General features: G+C 42.8%; 1 protein-coding gene across 2 annotated transcripts in view; it reads left to right on the plus strand.

The window, feature by feature from the left end:
- The window catches only part of NSMAF (neutral sphingomyelinase activation associated factor), a 57,630-nt gene that overhangs the window by 27,338 nt on the left and 7,397 nt on the right, over nt 1-22,895 (plus strand). The window contains exons 7-23 of one of the 2 annotated variants that reach the window (XM_004768787.3): nt 433-504; nt 816-863; nt 960-1,012; nt 8,540-8,669; nt 10,361-10,432; nt 10,806-10,914; nt 13,075-13,251; nt 14,636-14,715; nt 15,042-15,132; nt 15,227-15,290; nt 16,211-16,262; nt 16,371-16,491; nt 16,886-17,017; nt 17,762-17,804; nt 18,123-18,286; nt 19,780-19,888; nt 21,191-21,249. In XM_004768787.3, coding sequence (XP_004768844.1) covers nt 433-504; nt 816-863; nt 960-1,012; nt 8,540-8,669; nt 10,361-10,432; nt 10,806-10,914; nt 13,075-13,251; nt 14,636-14,715; nt 15,042-15,132; nt 15,227-15,290; nt 16,211-16,262; nt 16,371-16,491; nt 16,886-17,017; nt 17,762-17,804; nt 18,123-18,286; nt 19,780-19,888; nt 21,191-21,249 — 1,576 coding nt within the window. The remainder of the gene's footprint in view (nt 1-432; nt 505-815; nt 864-959; nt 1,013-8,539; nt 8,670-10,360; nt 10,433-10,805; nt 10,915-13,074; nt 13,252-14,635; nt 14,716-15,041; nt 15,133-15,226; nt 15,291-16,210; nt 16,263-16,370; nt 16,492-16,885; nt 17,018-17,761; nt 17,805-18,122; nt 18,287-19,779; nt 19,889-21,190; nt 21,250-22,895) is intronic. The other variant, XM_004768788.3, reaches the window with a different exon arrangement.

A 22,895-nucleotide genomic window follows, 5' to 3' on the forward strand; every position in this document is an offset into this window, starting at 1 on the left:
GTTGAACAACACCCTTGAACCACCAGTGGGTCAAAGAAGAAATGAAAAGGGAAATTAAAAAATATCTTGGGACAAACAAAATCGAAACCAGAACATGCCTAAACTTGGAGGATGCAGCTAAAGCAGCACTAAGGGGAAAGTTTGTAGTGATACCTGCCTACATTAAGGAAAATAAATGTCTCAGATTTAAAAACCCAACTGTGCACCTCGAGAGACTAGCACAAGAACCACAAACTAAGCCTGAAGTTAGCAGAAGGGACAAAATAATCCATGTAGCAGGAAGTCTGACAGAATCTACTCTCCCCCTCCAGGGTGAGGTGCGGGCAGATATGCACACAGGTCAGCAGGGGGTTGAAGATGTTCTTAAAGGAATATGGTTTGACTTGCTTCTTCCCCGTCCTTTGATTTGATTTAATTTCCCTTTTTTATTAGGGCAAGATGGAGTATGTCTTCGAACTGGATGTTTCAGGGAAAGTGGAAGACGTGGTGGAGACCTTGCTTCAGGTAAGCCAGCACCTCAGTTGAGCATTCATGGGGCAGAGAATTCAAAGCAAACTTGGGCAGAAACTCAAAAAGAAAGAAATCATATTTATACATCTCACTAAAAACAATTTCTTTTATAAATATGAAGCAGATTTACTTGAGTATGTGGAATTTGAAAACTGCATATTAGGAAGAAGTCATAGATAAAGCAGACGTGATCTTAACCATTACTAAGTAACAGAATGATTGCTGTTTTTCATTGCTTCTAAGGAAATACCTTTCTACTGTTTTAGCAAAAAAAAATAAATTTTTGTTTATTTTTAATATTGTAGCTTCACAGAGCCTCCTGCCTTGACAAACTAGGGGACCAAACTGCCATGGTAAGAGTTTCTAAAGTAAATTGTCTTTACTGTGAATTAAATTGTATTGATATTTTACTCATAAATGCTTACTTTTAAATGGTTTTGTTTTCATAGATAACAGCTATTTTGCAGTCACGTTTGGCTAGGACGTCATTTGACAAAAACAGGTAAGTTGATGATAGTTGATGATTTCATTCCCTGATTCTTTTCCTCTTTCTTTCTTTCTTTCCTTTTTTTTTTTTTTTTTTTTAGATTTATTCATGTGAGAGAGTGCATGTGCGTGTGAGTGAGGGGGCAGAGAGAATTTCAGGCAGACTCCTTGCTGATCGTGGAGCCTGATGTAGGTCTGGATCCCAGGACATCCAAAATCAAGAGTTGGGCGCTTAACCGACTGAGCTAGCCAGGTGCCCCTCTCTCCCTGATTCTAAAAGACTTCTTACACATGTATGCCTGCTTCAGCTTGTCCCAAACTGCCCATGTGACCATCTGCAGCATCCAGACCCACGTGTGGTCAGGAATGGCCCTGGCCTCCGCTTCTCCATCCTGACTTTGGTCAGTCAGCCAGGCTGACAGACCGATGCTCCCTAAGATCCTTCTAGTTTGTCACCATCTTTTGCCACTGTTATTTCCTGAGGTCTGGCCACCATCACCTTCAGTCAGAACATCGTAACAGCTGTTCGCTTGTCCACCTGACCCCAGTCTTCCCTTCTCCTGTCCTCTCTTCCCTTCTGCACCGAGTGTACTTTGAAAATGTGGTTTTTCTAAAGAACTTAACTATATCACTTGTCTGTTTAAAACTCCTCAAGATTTTCCATTGCCTTCAGGGTGAAATCTTCACCTTCCATGGCTTAAGATCTAGCCCTTGCACACTACTCTAGTCGCTGGTAGCTTGTCTCGAATTCTGTGTGCCAGCTCTTTGCGTCTGTGCAGACCCCAAGCATGCCCATGGTCTCTTCCCTCGGAGCCTTTGGTGTTGTCTGTGCTTACCCAGCTCGGGCTCCTTCCTCTTTTGCACCTGGCTGACTCTTACTTACTTACCTGATTTCAGCTTAGCTGTTGGTAGTTCTGCAAAGTCTTTCCTGACCCTTCAGGCTGTGATCAGTATCTTACTAAGTCATCCTGCAGGGACCAGGAGACTACATTCCTACTGGTTTTTTCCATTGATTTTCTTGGTTTTTCTAAATATACAATTTATTTCCTGCAAATAATTTTTTTTAATAATTACGTTTTATATGAACCCGTTCTCTTATTTCTCTCTTGCTTTATACTAAGTAGCTTTGCATCTCGTCTATAATACCACGTATCAATCATGTAGGTTTGTAACAACTCTTGGCATCTGCAGGTTCTGGGCCTCACCTCTTGTTTGTCTTCACTATCCTCGGCCTTATGCTGCACTTCCGTATATGTAGAAACAGCTTGTCGACTTCCATTAAAGAAAGCTTTCAGATTTTTACTGTGACCGCAGTGACCTCTCATTTCTTTAGGCCTTCTTTCATGTCTTCCTTGTGCTTTTTTCCATAAAGGTCTTTCCTCTCTCGTGCTGGATTTAGTACACGTGTCTGATGGTATTGTAAATGATGTCCTAAAAAGCTCATTTTCTGTTTATTGTTGATCTGTAGAATGCAGTGGATGTTTGTGTACTCATATTGTTTTCAGCAACCCTGCTAAACTTTGTGATCAGTTCCATTAACTTTAATATATAACTCTTTAATATGTACAAAATCTTAAGTACAAATTGTTGCAGGCCCTATTCCCTAAATATTTTTGTTTTAGATTCTTATCTTAGAGTTCTGCTAAACCTATAGGTCACTACAGCTTAGGACAACGTAGACTGTATTGGTTGAATTGATTCATTTATGGATTATGATATACTTGGCTTTGGTTAGACGCGTATGTTTTATAAATAAAGTCAGTTTGTAATATTCTGTTTTATTGCTATCTTTGTGAGACTTGTGACCCTCACACTACATTTTAAAGTTTTGAAGAACTTGCCAGTAAAGCCATCTGGCCAGTAATGTATTTGTGTTTATATTTGTTCCTTTTTCTGTTTCACCTGCATAGCATTAATTTTCTTTCTATTTTAATACTTACAGGATATATTAGGTAAGTGGATTGCCAGGGGGAAGAAAAGCTTCCATTTAAGGAAGGAAAAGGAGTAAGAGGAATTAGCTTCTTTTGACCTACTTAGAATGCATAATTCTTCTGAGTAGCGATTTTTTCAATCCTGGGCTTCAGCGTGACATTAATTTAGAAAATGGCTCACTCTGGAAGTTGTAATTAAATCCAGTCCCTAAAATGTTAGGCTGAAGAATTTGGAGAAGAAACTTTTGCCATATAAAATAAGATGTTCCAGTGCTATATACTTCCTCTCAAAGAAAAAAAATAAACTTTTGCCAAAATAAGCTTTCATCATAGTTCTGAGAAAATAACTTTCTTATTGAAGAAATGAAGGGTAACTATATTTATTTTTCCCTACTGTTCATTCTGAAAATTTTCAAATCCCCACAATTTGAAAGAGAAACCTAATGAACACAGATACCCTACAGGTCACCCGGCGTTGGTTTGTTAACATTTTGCCAGATGTGCTTTAGTTCGTGCCTGCTCTGTGAGAAGGTGCGTGTGCCTGTCTATGGGTTATACGCACGTATACATGTAGGTAATGTGTGCATGTATGTGTGTGTTTGGATTGTGTGTAAAATACCCTCCTTCAGAATCACTCGAGTTACAAGATGCCATGACACTTCACCCATAACTACGTCAACACGCGTCTCTCCGAAGGGCGTTCTCTGGCCTCCTCTACTCTTGTAATACTCGGGTACCGATGATTCTCTCACACCGTGTGATTTCTAGTTTCAGAGTCAAGTTTCTCCCTTTTGTACCCCAAAACATCCCCTTTAAATTACTTTATTTGGGGCGAATTTTAGATGTAGACAGAAGGTGTAAGGAGAGCCCACAGAGGAAAGCCCTCACCTGCTTTCCCCCACTGTTACATGTTCACTCTGTCGACGTGGCCGCATTTGGTTGAACGGATTCCTAGACTGGTGATTTTTTGGATGTTATTTAATTTGATTTTTCCAGTTATTTGTGACTGACATATAGAAATACAGTGTTTGTTGTTGTTGTTGTTGTTGTTGTTTTTAAACATTCACCTTTTATTCTGTGACATTTCCAGGTTTACTCATTGGTCCTGGTGGGTGTTTTATAGATTGCATAGAGTTTTCTATATACCTGCTTGTTTAATCGGTGGATAATGACCTTTCCACAGAAATCCTTATGGCTTTTACTTCTGTCTTGCTTCATTGTACTGTTTAATTAATAGATGTGATGGGAGCACATCCTTGCTCTGTTCTTAATCTTACATGAGAAGGGTTTATTTCATAACCAAAGAATGAGGCTGCTGAGGTTTTTCATGAATGCCCTTTATCAGAATGAAGAAACTTTTATCCTGGTTTGCTGAGAGTATTTTCAATAATAGTTTTAAAGTTTTGTTAAATATTTTTTTCTGCACTTACTGAAATGACCATATTTTTTTCCACTTTATTCTGTTAATGTTGTGAATTACATTGATTGATTTTTTTCAGTGTTAACCAACCTTGTTCATGGGCTAAATCCAACTTGATCATGATATATGATCTTTTTACATGATTTGATATTACTGGATTTGCTTAGCTAGTGTTTTGTAAAGGGTTTTTGCATCTGTGCTCAAGAGGTATATTGCTGTGTAAACCTTTAATGTATTTGTCAGGATTTGCTATCAGGGTTAGGTCAGCCTCATCAAATCAGTGTAGCGATGTTCTTTCTTCCTGTTTTCTGAGAGTGTGTTGGATTGTATCTCTTCCTAAAAATTTTAACATAATTTATTGGTGAAGTATACAGCCAGAGTGTTCTTACTTATTTATTTACTAGGCATGAGACTGTGTAGGTTGTTTGTGTCTTCTTGTGCCTGTTTGGTAAGTTGTGGTTTTCAAAAAAATGTTTCCTCTTCTTACCAGGTTTATTGGTATGAAGCTGTTAAGGTCCTTTTGATGTAAGTAGGATCTGTAGTGCTGGTCCTCTTTATACCAAGGCTTTGCCTTTACTCTTTCTTTATCAGTTTTGCCAGGTGGTTGCCAATTTTATTAACCTTTCAAAGACCCCACTTTTGACTTTACTGAATTTTATCTACTTCTCCATTTTATATAAAATTGGTTTCCACTCTTGGGATTTCCTTCCTTTGGTTTACTTTGGGGTTAAACTTTTCTTTTTCTAGTGTCTTACAAAGATGAGACCACCAGTTTTAGACCTTCTTGTAATTAACTAGTACTTCACTGTAAGTTGACCTCTAAACTGCTTCAGAGGCATCCCACACGTTTTGATATGCTGTGTCGGTGCCATTACTGTAAAAGCATTTTGTGATTTCCTGTATCATTTCTTCCTTGATCTGTGGGTTAATTAAGAAGTATGTTACCTTCTGCATATTTGGGAATTTTGTGATTATTTTATAGTTACTGACTTTCAGTTGAATACCATCTCAGTTCAGAGAGTATATGCTCTGATTTCAGTCTGCTGCTGCTGAGAGTTGTTCTGGAGGCCCTGTGTATGGTCTGTCATGCTGAATGCTTCCCAGTTCCCAGAGGGGAATGTGTACCCTGCAGTTGTTGAATATCGTGTTCAGATCATCTCTCCTTTGTTGGTGTTTTGTGGCTTTTTCCCATCAGTTACTGGGAGAAAAGTGTTAGAATTGCCAATAATGGTAGTGAAATCATTCCCCCCATTTCTGTTAAATTTATGCCTTATATATTGTGAAGCTATATTGTTAGGTTCATGTACATTTAAATGTAATGTCTTCTCCATGCATTGAGCCCTTCATCATAGGAAGTATCCCTCCTTAGCCATTTGTCTTGAAGTCTGCTTTGCCTTCTTTTAATCTAGTCATACCAGAAATTTTCATGTGGTATGTTTGCACATTAATATCTTTTTCTGTCCCTTTATTTTGTACTTGTGTCCTTATTCTGTTTCTGAAAATCAGATGCTTTATATAGTTGAGTCTTGCTTTTTATAGTCTGACAAGCTCTCCTTTTTAATGGGGATGTTTAATTCATTTATTTTTTAGAGAGAGAGAGAGCAAGTACAGCAGGGGCAGGGGAGAGGGCAGAGGGAGAGAGAGAATCTGAAACAGACTCCATGCTCAATGCAGAACCTGATGCGGAGTTTGGTCTCACAACCCTGGGATCGTGATCTGAGCGGAAACCCTAGGAGTCAGATGCTTAACAGTTGAGCCCCCTAGGTGCCCCTAATTCATTTATGATGATGGAGCTATGGTTGATTTTAAACCCAATGTCATAACACTATGTTAGCATTCCATTTGTTCTTTGTTTTTCTGACCCTCTTTTCTTGCCATCTTTTGGGTCAGTCTGATATTTTTAAGTATTCCGTTTTATCAGCTCTCTTGACTTTTTAAGCTGTGCCACTCTGTGTCATTTTAGTGGTTCCTCCAGAGATCACAGTACACATCTTGTACCATCATGTGTGTCCAGTGACATGACGCAACTGTACAGCGCTGTGAGACCCTTACACCAGTGACATGACACAACTGTGCAGCGCCGTGAGACCCTTACACCAGTGACATGACACAACTGTGCAGCGCTGTGAGACCCTTACACCAGTGGGCTTCCTTACAGCTCTCCCACCCACTCTCATCTTGTGGGCTTATATTAAATTTCTACATGTTGCATAAAACCCACAATACAGTGTTCTTTTTCTTCCAACAGTCATTAGCTTTTTCAAGAATTTAGACACATACACATATGTCTATGCCAATTAAAAATACTGAAAGATTAATTTTCTTCTGTTTACCGAGACATTTAACCGTGTGCTGATTCTGGTACTCTTCTTTCCTTTCTGCAGCCCCCGTGTGTTTAATCTGGCGTCCTTTCTCCTCAGTTTGAAGAACTTTCTGTAACATTTCCTATAATGCAGATCTGTTCGAGAAGATTTCCCTCGGCTTCCTGGGGAATAGAGCTGTTTCCCCTTTGTCTTTGCTGCCTATGGGATTCTGGGTTGGCTGGTGTTCCTTTCTCTACTGTGGAGATTCTCCTTCCGTTGTCTGTTGGTGTCCGTGTTGGCTCTGAGGCCACAGCATGTGTCTCACTGTGGCCTCCGTGTCGCTGCCAATTGCTCTGTGCTTCTCCTGCTTGGGGACCTCTGGGTTTGGGGCTAACAGGCATCTAGGAGTCGGCGTCCCCTCGCTCCCCATTTCCTCTGCCCCATTTTCTGTCTCTTCCCCCACAACTGGAGTCATGCTTGGGTTTTATATATTCTCTCAGGTCTCACATACCCTGTTCTGTATTTTTTGCTTTTATTCTTTTATCTTCTTTTGTTTTGTTTCATTTAGGCCACTTTGTTGTGACCTGTTTTCCGCCTGACTGGACGTCTCTGCTGTCCAGTCTGTTGTTCTGCTTGCTTAAGTAATTCTTCATTTCTCTTTTCTGGACGTGGAGACTCAACTGGACGCTGTTTACCTCCAGAAGTGGTCGCGCGCCCACCCTTTCTTGTGCTGGGCGCTCTGAGCGGGCGGAAGCCTTCCTGGCAGCCATAGTTACAGTCCCCATCTCTGCTGCCTGCAGTTCTTTTGGGAAGCGATGGAGATTTTCTTCCAGAGGGGCTCAGGATCTAAGCGCTTGAAGGACCTTGGAGACACCTTCGTGCCTTGCAGCTGAGCCACAAACCTTCTGATCCCTGGATCATTCCCCCCTGCTCTCCACCTAGTGGCAGCATTTTTGTGCCTCTGCTCTCCCGGCCTGACTGCATTCTGCTTCCCTCTAAACCTCTCTCCATCCGCAGCCCTTCCCCTTCTGTCTGCCACAGGCGGCGCCTCTTGCCATCACCCAGCCGCTGCTCTCTTCATTCCGGTTTCTTTGCATCTTAAGCTTCCTGACAGCTTTTGAAAAGGCTTGTGAAGCTCTTCTAGCCAGTGTGTGTGTCTAGCCGGCTTGGAGGTCCCCTTCACTCCCTAAGGAGGTAGAAGTCTGTCCTGTGGGATGTCATGCCATTGTTACTGCTAACAATGTGGTGATTTATTCTTTACCCGGTTGATGACTTGGTTGTTTCCCCCCGCCCCTTTTTTTTACTAATTAGTAAAGGAAAAAGACAATGGATTTTTTTGACTAGTTAAATAATTTAGGAGGGGTAGTGGAAAAATCACATTTGACTGGTTTTACCACAGTAATGCCATAAAAGAACATACCTTGGAACTGACATTCAAGTAATTGTAATTATGGACTCGAGGCCTTACCAATGCTGTGCGAAGTAAATGGCACCTGTGACTCAAAAACTAGGACTGAGAGACCCAACAATAGAGAAATATGTTAATATAAGAATAGTTTCAAGGTCAGTTTATTTGGGGAGGAAGAATAGTGGAAGGTTGTTTGGTATTACTTATTTGTGTCTTCTCGTCTGTGATAAACTCATCTGTTGTTGTTTGAGTTTACTCAGCCACTTAAAAGAATGTCAGGTTTTTTGTTTTGTTGTTTTTGTTTTAAGAATGTCAGTTTTATTTAAGCAACCAGTTTATAACACCCATTTTTCTTGTATTAAGTGTAGTGTTCAGACAGATCCCGTGCATAGTCACACTGTAGCTCCCTTCGAGAAAGTGAAACCTAGGAAGTAGATTGATTTATGATTCTTCTTACTTTTGCTGAAAACTGTATGGTCAGATTTCAGAGTGTTTCTGAAAAGCTGCACATGGAATGTAAAGCCGAAATGGTGACACCGCTGGTGACGAATCCCGGACACGTGTGCATCACCGACACAAACTTGTATTTTCAGCCTCTCAATGGATACCCGGTAAGGAGGGCCACAGGGTCAGATAGGGAGCTGCTCCAGCACCGGAGTAATCCTTTTTCCCAGGAACTTGACCTCACAGTTACAGTGTTCTCATAGTTTGGCGAGGATCGAAACCCCACCCCTTCTCCTCCAGCAGCTGTGTGTTCAGCAGGCTTCCCTACGTCATCCTACTGCCCCCTTATCCAGATTCGAGCTCTTCTGATCTCTTTCCAGTAATTCTGGGGTCACTTGCTCTCACTGTAAAAAGAAACCGTGCCCCCGCCCCCAATTTTAGTAAAGAGTTGTTTGAGGTTTATACCTTTCTCCTTGGAAGCCATTCTGGAAGAAACCAATGAAATGTACTAAAATTAAAGAGAAATGGGTATTTTCTGTATATCTGAGTTTGCATCCATATATGTGTTATTTCTTGTTTTTCTTTATTGAGGAGCAAAATCAGTAGATCCAAGTCTGTCACAAGCAGTATGACAGTGTCCCCTGCCAGCCAGCACCAACACACCTCTGGAAGAGGTGTGGTGCTTCTACTGTGATGGTGGAAACAGTCTTCTCTTCCACAGAGACTTTAGATTTACTCGCCCAGATAGTTTAAGATAAACTCGGATTGCCACACTAAAATTTGTAAAGATTTGTTGCTGTATCTAGAGCTGAACACTTTTTGGAATGGTTCATTAGAAGAACAAAAATGCTAATACGCTCTGACAGTGCATTGGGCCATTTGGCATGGTAGCTTGAAGAACGTGTTTTCTGTCATAGGAGGCTATGTCCTGGAAATTCTCCGCGTGGTGGGGTCAGTCATTCTGTCACTAAAACCCCTGATTCTTTTCTGTGTGAAAAATGGTGCTATGACAATTTTGTCCACCAGGTGGCGGAACACCCTCACCCAGCCCTCCCACAGACACTACACCTGTACTGGTGTAATAGTTGGCTTGACCACTACTGTTACTATGGCTTGGGTCAAAAACTTTTGGGATGATACTGGAGTATATGCTAGAGCTTCAGGATCCATAGTGTGAGCATGTATCCTCTCCCAAATCTCTGGGCTCGGATCCTTGACCAGCCATCGGGCAATTTCCACAGTTCCACATGTGGGCTTTTCCTCTCTCTCACGTGGGGCAAGGTGGATGTGTCACCATGTAGCCAATCTCAGTGGCTTTCCTAAACTCATTCTCCTCTTACTAGTGCTTTAAGCCTCTTGAGAAGCAAGAACACTTTTTTCCTCATGAAGAAATAGAAGCCCTGCTTAATAATCTTAGTTGTTTATGAGTTTTAGTACAATGTAGTCATTACAGAGATAAAGGACAGAATTCTAAAAAAATACATACTGTGTCAGTTCTAAGAAAACCTTTGATCTGTAAAAAGATAGCAAAATTCCTGAGAAGTTATCTGTACCAGCACTTTAATATCCCCTACCACTCAGCAACCTTGCAGGAGTCTGAATGATAGATCAGTGCATTAGCACTGTTGGGGTCCTGAGTGACGGTAGGGAGACTCGTCCAAGGAAGGTCATAAAGTTAGTGGAAAAGGGTAGGCTAGGACGTAAAACCAGAAATATCTTCTTCCAAGAGCTGCCTTTCCAATTGTTCACATGTAACATGTCGGGAAGTTAAGATTTGGCCACTTTTTCACCTTTCTGATAGGGCAGGTTCTAATTGTGTCCAAATGTTGATTTTGAGATTGTCTATCTACTTTTAAAGAAACCTGTGGTCCAGATAACACTCCAGGATGTCCGCCGCATTTACAAAAGGAGACACGGCCTCATGCCTTTGGTGAGTTCTTGTGGGATGTCACTTCTCGGTGGATGATTCTTATATCCTCAGTTTAGCCAATGGTGCTGACTTGTAAACACTCAGGGCATGTCTGAAAAGTGCAAGTTTTTCGTACTGAAAGCACGTCATCTGCAAGTCTGTCTTTTGTGTGAACTGTGTGCACGCCTATACACCCTGCACATATTCATACAGACACACACGTGTATGTGCATTGCTGAATCAAATCTGTATGTGGAGAATGTGAATAAGTAAGACCTGCATATAAAAAGTAGACATCTTTCATTGAAAAGCTTTTGTACTTATGTAGCTTGTTTTGAGATTGCAAGGTAAATACAGTGCTGTTTATTTTACTGTTTTCTTACTGAATTTATAGGGCTTGGAAGTGTTTTGCACAGAAGATGACCTCTGTTCTGACATCTACCTAAAGTTCTATGAACCTCAAGATAGAGATGACCTCTATTTTTATATTGCCACGTATCTAGGTACGGTGCTCACTTTATTCATATGACAGTAGTTCAGCTCCTGAGTACCTGGGATAGGAAATAGGGGAAGAGAAATGCTATCTAGAATCACCTTTCTGGGTCTCCTTATTTCTTCACATCAGGAACTAAGGTGGGCAAATGGCATTCTAAAAATAAAACCATGAGTTCATATAAGTGAAATTTGGCAGTAGTCCGTTCCAAGTGTATGTTTGAAAAGCTCTTGATAAATATATTTGATTTATTTTTATATTGTAACACCCCCAAGTTGAATAGATTATAAAGAATCCACCTAATTATTTTTCTGTTCTTCGTGTCTAGATTCGTTTATGGAAACCAAGAATTGGTTTCTTAATGTGATGCAGTGAGTTATCCAGTCATGTGTTTGTGATCGTTAACTGTCATCTTAATCATAAAGCTGGAAAACAGCACAAAAGGAACACATGAGCCTTCTGTACTCAGAGGACTCCATGGGCTTGATTTGCTTTAAATTAATAGTTCCTCAGGCTTCCATAAAAATGTGAATTTTCCCACCTTTATCAGAAAGAACACCTGATTTTTCTTTTTAGATATGAACATATGAAATTATATGCTTGAATTATTCTTGTTTACAGAGTTGCTAGATAACTAAAATGGGTTGATTTTCAAAAGCAGATGTTGGGATTTTATTATTGCTATCTTAACTTTGTTTGCTGTTCTTACTCCCTTAGAAATGGAATTTTCTCTCAGAAGAATAGTTTATTTTGAATGAGGAGTATATTTTATTTTACAATAGGCTTAGAATTCAATTTTTTTCTTCTCACAATAAGCTGTTACATTTAATTTAATGCCAAGTATAGCTCTGATACACATTGATTGTTATTTCCTGCCCTCCGATTAAATTTTTTTTCATTTTATTCCTCTAACTATATAACAAGATTACAACAAAAAATTCAACTTTCATGGTGTGTCCTAAAATTTCAAGTCAAAACTCTTGCCATGACCTAAGAACTTATTTCTTAAAGCTTCCTTATTCCCGCTGATCTTATTCCTCAGGCTGGTCAGACTTTTTGAGTTATTGTGAGTGTAGGAAATGAGAACAAGCATTTTGAGTTTTTAAGCTCTTTCCTAAGAGCTGTTGAGAGAAGAAGCTTGGTAAAAATAAGTAAGGATAAATACTGAATCAACAGATGAGTTAGATAAATTGCCTGGCGGAGCCAACCAAACGTTGAAAGCAGAATCTTCTGAACAAAATAAAATAGTTGAGTCACTTTATGCCCTCCAGGAGGAAAGCGGTCCTTGGTGCCACCTACTCTACGTTTGTGTGTTTCCTGAGGGTATTCTCGGAGGCCGGGGGAGACTTCCTGGGTCTCCTTTGAGAAATCATGTTTTCCTGCCAGAGACCTTCTTCTCCTTCAGCTAGTTCTTTTCTTTGCCTTGCTCCTCACCTGCCTACCTAATACATAGGCATTGGCAAATCTGTGTGGTAGACCTCGTCCTGATCTAAAAGAAACCTGTTTTTGTTTTGATTTCATAAAAAGCGGAGGAAATAAGCTTTTGCAAATGGTCATGGTTTCTGAAAGGCGTTAAAACTCAAGCACTTTGTGTACTTGCAGGCTGTGTAGAATATAGTAAATATTATGTGTTACCATGTGATGTGGACATATTGCCCCATACCTTCATGTATGTTTTATGAGACTGACGTGCTAGCTACTATGCTAATGAGGCACCTCATATATGTTTTATATCGTGTATTTAAATATGTAATAACATTCCCTCCTGGTGAATGTCCTTGGAGATATTCATACTGAATGCAACAGCTACTTGGTGAAAACCAACCACAGCCTACTTTTCATTTTCTTAAAACGTATTTTTCAAAAATGCACGGATGGGTCTACATTTATCTAGTTTTGGGGGCACCTTGGTGGCTCAGTCATTAAGCGTCTGCCTGCCCCTCAGGTCATGATCCCAGGGTCCTGGGAAAGTCCCACAACAGGCTCCCTGCTCCCTCTCCCTCTGCTGCTCCCCCTGCTTATGCTCGCTGTCTCTCTCTGTCAGATCAGTAAATAAAATCTTCTAAAAATTTTTCCAAAAAACCCCAAAACATGTAGTTTTACACACTCAGTACAACTTAGCCCATGTTTGCCAAGTTCAGTGGTGACCCGCGGGCCCTGTCCTCCTCAGAGCACCACGTCGCAGAGCGCACGGCCGAGAGCTACACGCTGCAGTGGCAGCGCGGGCACCTCTCCAACTACCAGTACCTCCTGCACCTCAACAACCTGGCGGACCGCAGCTGCAATGACCTCTCGCAGTACCCCGTGTTCCCGTGGATAATCAACGATTACTGCAGCACCGAGCTGGGTAAGTGCCCCAAGGCCCAGTGTGAGAGGAAAGCAGGTGCTGCGATCGTGAGGTGTCAGCAGATTTCAGCCCATCTGGATCTCTGTCCTAAGGGTTGCTAGTTTCCATCTCGCAGTACCAGGTCTGTGTTCCCCTCCTCATGTGCGGTTTGTAGGTGTTTTCTCCACTAGCTCTTAACTTCTTTTAATCCCAAAAGGACTCACAGACTTCTTGGAAGGCATGCGCAGAAAGTATGCGTATGTTTTTAAACCATACCTATAATGACCACATTTCAAATATTTAATTAAGTTTTTCACTTTGAAAAGTGGTTTGGGGTTATCGTATTATTTTAAAGTTCACAATAAAAAATGTAATCACCAGAAGTAATAATCACTCATTCTAGAACATTTAAAAAGTACTGACATAGTTAAAGAAGGAAAGAAAAATCATCAATGATTACATTAATGAGAATCATCTTAACCTTGTGGTATATGTATTTCTCTCATTATTTCAACAAATATGTGACTATATTGTAATTCGATTTTGTAATATTCTAAATTATATATTGTGAACAATAAATTCCTCTTGACAGTTCACTAGTTGAACCCTTACACTTGAAAGAAATAACAGACTTTCTGGGAGTTTGAGAATTTATTTCTCTGTTAACATTCAGACTCCACTTCTCAGATTATGTTATTTTTTTTTTTAAGATTTTATTTATTTATTTGACAGAGAAAGATCACAGTAGGCAGAGAGAGAGAGAGAGGGAAACAGGCTCCCCGCTGAGCAGAGAGCCCGATGTGGGACTCAATCCCAGGACCCTGAGATCATGACCTGAGCCGAAGGCAGCAGCTTAACCCACTGAGCCACCCAGGCGCCCTCACATTATGTTATTATCACACAATAATAATATTGACTATAATTCAAACTTCAGAAAATCTTGGTAGAAGAATACTGACTTTTCAAATGTGCTTATTTTTTGTTGTTGTTTTCCTGGAAATATAGTTTTCTTAAAATCAATCATCTTTTTTTAATAATTTTTTTGATTTTGCTATGTTGTCACCATACAGGACATCATAGTTTTTGATGTAGTATTCTGTGATTTATCATTTGCATATAACAGCCAGTGCTCCATGCAGTACGTGCATTCTTTGATACGATGATCAGGGTATTTTCAAATTAGAGATGCTACTCTTTAGTGACTTGCTGACTTAAAACTCAAGCCCTAACATTTACAGTATGTAAGTGACTATCAGAAATACTTAATTCCAATGGGTCTGTCTCAATTTTTAAAAATTATTTGTGGAAATAAATCTGTGCATGTGTATCCATGGGGGTAATGTTATTAAGTTTGTTGGCTTTATTTTAATTAATTCATTTCTTAAAAATATATTTATTTTTACAGATTTGTCAAATCCAGGAACTTTCCGGGATCTTAGCAGGCCGGTAGGGGCCCTAAACAAGGAACGGCTGGAGAGACTCCTGGTACGTGGATCTGGGGATGCCTAGCTTCTAAGGAGTTCCCTGAGCCATGGTGGCTTGTTTTTATAGTAAGGGAAACTCATTTCTCCCAAAAATTAGGGGAGGTCTATGCCAAGTGACTAGAGGATCTACATCCTATTTTTTTCCTTACTCCCCTCTCTGCCCTCTACCCTCCCCCTTGAGGTCAGCTCCTGCCCCCTTCTCCTTTTTCTCCTTAAAGAGAGAAACTAAGGGATGTAATGTATCCGTACGATTTGGGGTTTGGCTACTTGAGGCGGTTACTGTTTTCCTGGCCGACACCTAGCATGGTCTTTCCCCGTCTGTTGCAGACCCGCTACCAGGAGATGCCAGAGCCAAAGTTCATGTATGGCAGTCACTACTCTTCCCCCGGCTATGTGCTTTTTTATCTTGTGAGGATAGGTAAGATTCTGAATTGGCGCTCCCAGTTCAGTGGGGTTTCTCGTTGATTCACCAGGGATTCTGTTATCTCACCCAACTCTGATTTCCCCTCTAGCGCCCGAGTACATGCTGTGTCTGCAGAATGGAAGATTTGATAACGCGGACAGAATGTTCAACAGGTTTGACCCCATGCTTCACCTACCAGTTCTTAAACTCTCTAATTATAAACGTGCCCTATGTTTGCTTTGAAAAAAAGCGGATTCAAAAATGTCAAGAAATCACTGACTGGTACATCTGTTCCTTTTAGGCTCTTTCTAGTCGTGTGTGTGTGTGTGTGTGTGTGTGTGTGTGTGTGTAAGAACATCTTTCAGTTACAGCTTTTGTCCTGCCTAGTGTAGCCCTGTCATATTAGATGTTGAAGTTTTCCCCATATAACAGTGACTTTTAAATTATTGTATCACATCCTAATGTATGCTGTAACATAAGTATTTTAACTATTTCTCTATTGTTGGACATTTAGACTCTTTCCAACACCTCCATATTCCAAATAATTCTGCTGTGAATTGAATACAATTTCCTGTGAGTGTTTAAATGACTTTTTTTAAATTATAAAAGTAGTATTCCTTGCAAAAAAAAAAAAAAAGTCAGAAAATAAGAAGAAAATTAACTTGGCCTCCCACCACGCTGAGATAATATTCATTGTTAATCTTTTAGTCTGTGTCTCTTCAGTTTTTTTCTAAGCTGTGTGCAAGTTAATCACTTTCTAAAGTGATCTGTTAAAACAGCATGCTATGTTTGCCGTGTTTAAGCAGTAGCCTGTGTTGTCCCTTCAATGAGGCAGTGTGTGGCTGGAGGGTCATGGTGTGGGCACAGAGACAGGGTCCTTGTCCTCACGCCATGTCACTCCCTGCATGAGCTCAGAGAGGGCTTGTCTTCTGCCAAAGGGGAATCCTCATACAGATGTTGAGAATTATGAGTTAATGAGAGAAATGAGTTAACACAGGTGAAGTGTAGGACAACACCTAGGTGCATAGAGAGCACTTTGGTTGCTATTTCCAGACCCAAGACTTCAGTTGATTTTTTTTTTCTTTGTATCTAGTATTGCAGAAACTTGGAAAAACTGTTTGGATGGTGCAACAGATTTTAAAGAGGTAGGCAGTTAATAAAGCTAACAATTCACTGGGCTTGTTGTTTCTAACTGCTTTATAAAATGTTCGTTGCTATTCTTTCCCACCCACCCCCCCAAAAAAACCTTTCAGTTGATTCCAGAATTCTATGGTGATGATGTCAGCTTTTTAGTCAACAGTCTGAAGTTGGATCTGGGGAAGAGACAAGGAGGGCAGACGGTCGATGATGTGGAACTCCCACCCTGGGCACGGAGTGAGTACCACCTTGGAAGTACCGAGTTTCAGCACTTCTTCACCTGGGGGAGGGGGCCTTCAGTATTATGATTTAGCCTTTAACTGCTTTTTAAAATAGCAGTAGAATTCTCTATGTAGATGAGGCGCCATCAGTTCTGTTCCAAATCAGAACTAGTGTGCGAGTCTGACGTAAAAACATCGATACGCATTTGAAAGATCTAAATGTGAGAGTGATCTTCACCACTCCCTTCCCCCCTGCCAGGATATATATTTTATGTGATGGGGCCCAAAAAGCCTCATTAAGAAATATGTGCCTCTTGCCTCTCCCAGAAGCTGCATCTGCATGTGGATAGACAAAAGAGATGGGAGAGTAAAGGAAGACAGTGGCGTTCTGACGGAGTCTCATCTAACAGGTCCCGAGGACTTCCTCCAGAAGAGCAAGGACGCGCTGGAAAGCAGTTACGTGTCAGAGCACCTCCACGAGTGGATCGATCTAGTATTCGGCTACAAGCAGAAAGGGAGTGATGCCGTTGAGGCCCACAATGGTAAGTGAGCGTCTCAGAAATGTCCTATAGCGTTTGATGAAGAGAGAAAAAAAATGCAGCCAGAGCAGCCCAAGCGCATGCTTGGCAGGAGCATCTTCTGGCAGCAGAGGGCGGCCCCCTGCTCCATGGCCCTGGGTCAGGTACTGAGTAACAGAGGAGGAAGGATTTCTGCCTAAAGAACCCCAACTTTGCCCCAATCCCCAGATCTAAAGTCTTCCAATGTTAACATGTGCTCTCCACCCCACTCATGGATTTCAATTCAAACTCAATCAGAATAAGGTAGAAGAGTGCCGCCCACCCCTCCTTCCTCTAAAGGGCCCCAGGGCTTCCTATTAATGGAGCAGAAAGAAACCAGCAGCAGCACACCCTCCTCAGCCTCCTTCTTACCTGCCGCCAGGCTGCCAGTGGTGTCAGCTCCTGAAGAGGAGCCAGCAGGTCAGGGTGGACAGGTGCAGGGCAGTGCGGGGTGACTGGCGCTTCCCCTGGGGGCAGAGGTGCTCACCAGCAAACACCTGGAGATAAGAGGCTGTCTCACCTGCCAGCTGGATTTCTGCTCAGCAAAAGATAACTCGGTTGATATTTATTGCCGTTGGTTTTTATTAGTCTTTTCTTGCAAAGTGACCATGAGTTTCTTTAAAACCATGTGTTCAAATTTCTTGAGTTTTATATAAGAGTCTGTGTGGAATGTCTATTATAACCAAACAGTACTACCCCTTTCAAGAGAGTTTTTCATCTTTTTTTCAGTATTTCATCCCCTGACCTATGAAGGAGGCGTAGACTTGAACAGGTACCTATACATCTAGAAGGAGTTTCTACTTGAGTTACGAAAAACCTCTTTGTCTAAATGATGAATGCAGCTCTTTGATCATATGAAGGTGTGGAAATTTTACAGTGAATTATATCTTGCTTTCCCCGTTAGGTAAGTCACCGAGCCTCAGAAAACTCTGTAAAGATCTGTGATGAGGCTTGGACTGTCCTGGCACAGAGTTGCTATTCCTGTTTGAGGATTAAATCTCTCTCCTGTTGAGCCACATTGTTTGACATTCGTGCTCTGGGGGGACTCGAACCTCATGGTTCCCTGCATTACTTGTGTTCTGTCCCAAAGCATCGAGGACCCTGACGAGAAAGTGGCCATGCTGACCCAAATCCTGGAGTTTGGCCAGACGCCAAAACAGCTCTTTGTGACCCCACATCCTCGACGAATCACCCCAAAGCTGAAAACTGTCACCCAGGCCTGCAGTCCTGATGATCCCATGGCGGATTCTCCAGGTGAGTGGGGACGGAGAATAAACGGGAGCACCCGCAGCTTTTTGTTTCTGAAGAACAGGAGAGCCGTGAGCAGCCCTGTGGCCCAGGGGGGTTGTGCTGGGACACCTGATGGCCGTCCTCCATTCTCCTGAAAAACAGCTCAGACAAGCCTGTTGTTGTTGTTTTTTGTCTGTGTTTTAACTGCTGATTTTAAAGATAATCGGGTCACTTTTCTTTCCCGGTGGTATTACTCGCATCCCACGAGACATGGTAGCGTTTTGTAGTTGCTCTTGTTTCTCTCCTTCACCTTTTCTATGTTTTTTCAGCCAGCGTTTGATGCTTAGCCCTTCACTTTCACACTGGCCTTCCGGGCCGTGCCGCTCCCGCGGTCACCCCGCCCTCTCCCCGCTCTCTCCCGCGGTCACCCTGGCCCGCTCTCTCCCAGAAACCACTTCGCCATCCCTCTCCTCCTCCTCCTTCCCCACACACAGATCTCGAATTCAGGGTGCTTGGTATTCTGCACTTGATTCATTTTCTTAGTCATTTGATGAACAAACACAGAGTGTGTTGTGTGCCTGGCATGCGCTAGGTTCTACAATGAACTTGACCCCATTGTGACATCTGGTATTTGGAGAAGGAGGAAAGAGTACTCCCCTTCAGCCAGTTACCTGTGTTTCACATTTCATATAGGATGGCCTCAGGCCCACAGGCTCCCAGGAGGAATCTGACACTATGTGGAACCCTGGGAGCAAAGTCCCTTGATTTCTTATCATCTACACTCCTGTCTGTTCCAGGCACCCAGGGACCTCACAGGTGCTGAGAGTGGAGTGTACTCTCAGGCCGGAGGAACAGCTCACAGGGGCCTGGGACCCCAGGTAGCCGGCCTTTCTTCTCTAAGAGATAATGGCCCATGGGGTTCAGTCATAAAGACCATGAGATTATCTTGTGATGCCTCTTAAACCCGTGCCCCGCTTAGTCACCAGGCTCACACCAGTGTCTTGTGATCACCCTAGGGAGCAATTGCCCGGCCCTTCAGATGGCAGGAGGGACTGCTTCTCTCATGCTGACCAGGGCACTTGTAGCTTGGAATGCAAGTCTGCTTTCTCCCCCTCGAAACTAAAAGGAAACCGCAGCATTTCTAGGGAACAGTCAGGCTCTTGCAATGATTACTGACAAGGAAGTAGTTACTCGGTCTTGTGTTTCCTGAAGTTCCTAAGGCGGGGGCTGAGTGAAAACTTCGAGAACACTGGTAAGAGTATAAAAAGACTTCAGTCTTCAAAGATACTTTTCAGTCTGTCTCCCAAGGATTTTTATGTTATTTAGATTATACATTCTGTCATTTTCCCTTAACAAACGTGGAGCTCCCTAGCACATTTCAGGGTAGTTATGTTTCAGTGGGGCACTGTGTTTCCTTGGTCATTTGGTTATAATAGAAAATATTGTGGCCCTGATGCTTGTTGTCTCCGGTGCTTGTTAATAATTCAGCTGACTCACTGGGCAGCAATTCAATGTAGTCTCTCCAGGTGAAGAGTCTTTTGAAGACCTGACCGAAGAAAGTAAAAGCCTGGCCTGGAATAACATCACCAAACTGCAGTTACAGGAGCAATATAAAATCCACAAAGAGTAAGAGAACGCCTCTGCCGTCCTTGCCAAACCGGGGTCTTGACCTGGAGTGACACTGTTTTAAGTGGAGTTAAGAGGGTGGGAACTCTCTTTCCGTGTTGTCTTGATGGGTTTTTCGCCCCCCAAGAATGTCTGTGGTGATCAGCCAAGTGTAGTCAACGTGGCAAGGGGAAATTTGACACAGAATGGATTTATGTCAGTCTTCCATGCTCTCATGTCTCCTGCTGGTCCTTCTGGAGCCCAGGAGGGGGTCTGCAGCCAGCAGGTAGTTCTGTGCCTCTCAAACTGGGGTACACAGGGTACACCGCCCCTCAAGTCTTTGATGGGAGAAACATGGTAGATCTTCTCCAAGTGTTGAACTCACAGATATTGTAGGGGAAGGTGTGTCCTTTTAAAAATTTACAACAAGTATGTGGAGAGGGCGAGAGATCAAAGGGCGAAGTTCATAGGAGTTTTAAAAATAATACCCATACTTTCAAAAAAAGAGCTTGCTGTCAGGCCCAGAGGGGTTATGAGTGTTTAGACTTCTGCCATTAAGGGTATTCGCACATTTTGGTAGGAAGGTTTGAGAAGCACTGAGCTCCCCTGAGCCATCCTGTTATGGATGAGAAAACCCAGGCTCAGAGTCGGGCCTGGGGGTCTGCTCGATGGCACAGATATCCTGACATATTGATACCACAGACACCATGGGTCATGGGTGGGTCTGAACGTCCCAGTGCACTTCAGATCCAAGGCTAGGGACCAGAGCACACCCTCCTGCCAAGAAATACATAGTTCCACCTCATCCGTTCTAACAGTGGCTTTCCTTTTCTCAGAATCTCTAAGTGACCCACAGAAAGAGGCCCTGTCCTCCCGCAGGGTAGACAGGAAGGAACCCGTGAAAGGAAGTGGCAGCACCAGACAGAGTGTCCTCACTGAACCGAGGCTCGGTAAACTCGATTCAGCAGCAAAGCAAGTGAAGTGCTTGTAAAGGAGAGTTTCAGCAATTTGGGGGGCAGTCAGATAAGGTGGAATTGAGGAGAAGCCAATTCACGGCATCGGGAAGATGTTCGACTTTGACTGTGGCAGCTAGGGAAGCCGAGAGGGGATGGTTTCCGGCCGCAGGTCTCACCAGAAACAAAATTTGAAGCTCCCAACTGATGATTTGGTCGTGGCAGGTGTTATGTGTGCAGGACAGATCCAGCAGACAGGCTGTGACAAAAATAAATACAGACACTTGCGAAAATGAAATCCAGGACTTGAAAGAGACGCGTGTCCCAGCTCAAGGATGTGGGTAACTTATAAACCTCTGTCTTTAAACAGGGCAGTTACCGGAATAGCGGTCTCTTGTAACGGGTCTTCCGTGTTTACAACCTCACAAGGTGAGTTTTCCTGCCTGAACAGTGGTTTACCTGGAACCACGAAGAATGCAGGTTTCTTGGTACTGAGTCAAGGATTGCACTTGGGTGTGCTGTCTCCACAGCAAGTGACTTTTGAGCAGTTTGTGGCATTTTGCAGAAAATGTCACTGCAGTTTGCCAGAAACAATCATGAGATTGCATTGCTGGCAAGATTTCCAGAAATTTCAGGGACAGGGTGGGCACAAAGAGCTCACTCCCAGCTCCTTGCTAGGTGGGAGGCCCCAGAACAGCCGGGCGGCTGCAGAGTGTAGCCGGGGCGTCCCAGGGCACTGTGCATGGGAGCATGGACAAGTGCACCTTTGCTGTTAGGTGTTTCATTTGTGTCACGGGCTATGCATTTCAGGGCATTTGTTATGGAATTTCACTGGAAATACAAGGCACACATTGTTAATGTTCCACTTTATCACATTCTTAGTCATCCTGCTTGGGTTTTAAGACAGTTCACTCTGACAGTAGCCGGCTGTTTTGGAGGGGACTTTTCCTTTAGCCTTATTGGAGAAAATTATGTGTTTCATCGATTAAGTCTGGAAATGGTGCCGTCCAACCAAACCCTCCCGGAGAAGTCAGGCTTACCGCTCTCAGAGTTGCTCAAGATGGTTCATTATCTGTAGCACGTCCTTCCTCGCTCTCTCTGGGACAACCTCAGGATGCATACAACAGGATTTTGCACAAAGCACAGATAACGGTTCTGCTGTCGGCCAAAGGAAGTGACATGCAGGACGCACGCCGGGCCCCATTGGGGTCAGCAGGTGCCCTGACAGAGGGAAGCGCTCCGCCTTCTCCCGGGATCCTGTCCCCCCGTGTGTGCCAGCACCATCACACGAGACCAAATGCTGTATCGTGAAAGCATTTTCTCACTAAAGCTTTATCAGCAAGCAGAGCCTGTGTTCGTAGCTGGATTTGTCTGCCAGGGTTTAAGTCCCTCAGCCTCCTGTACTTGTATGACCTTATCAACCATGAGTGGGGACATTGGGGAGCGTCGAGGCTTGAAACCCTGGATGCTCATTAAGCATGATATCCCTTCTTTGTAAATTTACCAAGTGAAGGGGAAAGAGGGTTTTTTTGTTTTGTTTTGTTTTGTTTTAAGTGAGAAGCCTTTGTTTTTTTCTCTTTGTTTCTTCTGTTAATAACATACAGTACCAATCTATGCATATCCTGATAGTCACCCCCAAGGGACCTTCCTTGCTCATACACACGTGGTCTATATTTGGCTGTGTGGGCACTCGGGGGGCTCATCAGCTGTGAGCCAGGCTCCGGCAGGCTCCCCTTTAGCATGGGCACAGAGTCATCTGTTTTGAGAACAGCATCCTCACATCCTGGGCTGACTTACGGCTTCCTGTAGGATCCCCCAAATTCATAAGCTGCAGTAGACTTTGTGGTGATGACTCAGACATGCCTGCTAGAAAAGGCATTCTTCAGAGTTAGCAGCATGGTCAGGAAGAGGCTCAGAGTTGAGTGTCACCCCACCCAGAGGATAAAGTTCAGGTAATGCTGTGTTCACTCGCTGGATTTTGTTTCCAAGCTGAATGCTAGAGAGTGTTTCAGCTTGATGAAGTCTCAAGACCTGTGTGTGTTGGTATTGCAAAAATGAGGTCGAAATGTTAAATT

Source organism: Mustela putorius, unplaced genomic scaffold (assembly GCF_011764305.1).
Source record: "Mustela putorius furo isolate JIRA1106 unplaced genomic scaffold, ASM1176430v1.1 tig00000151_pilon_pilon_pilon, whole genome shotgun sequence".
Classification (NCBI taxonomy): domain Eukaryota; kingdom Metazoa; phylum Chordata; class Mammalia; order Carnivora; family Mustelidae; genus Mustela; species Mustela putorius.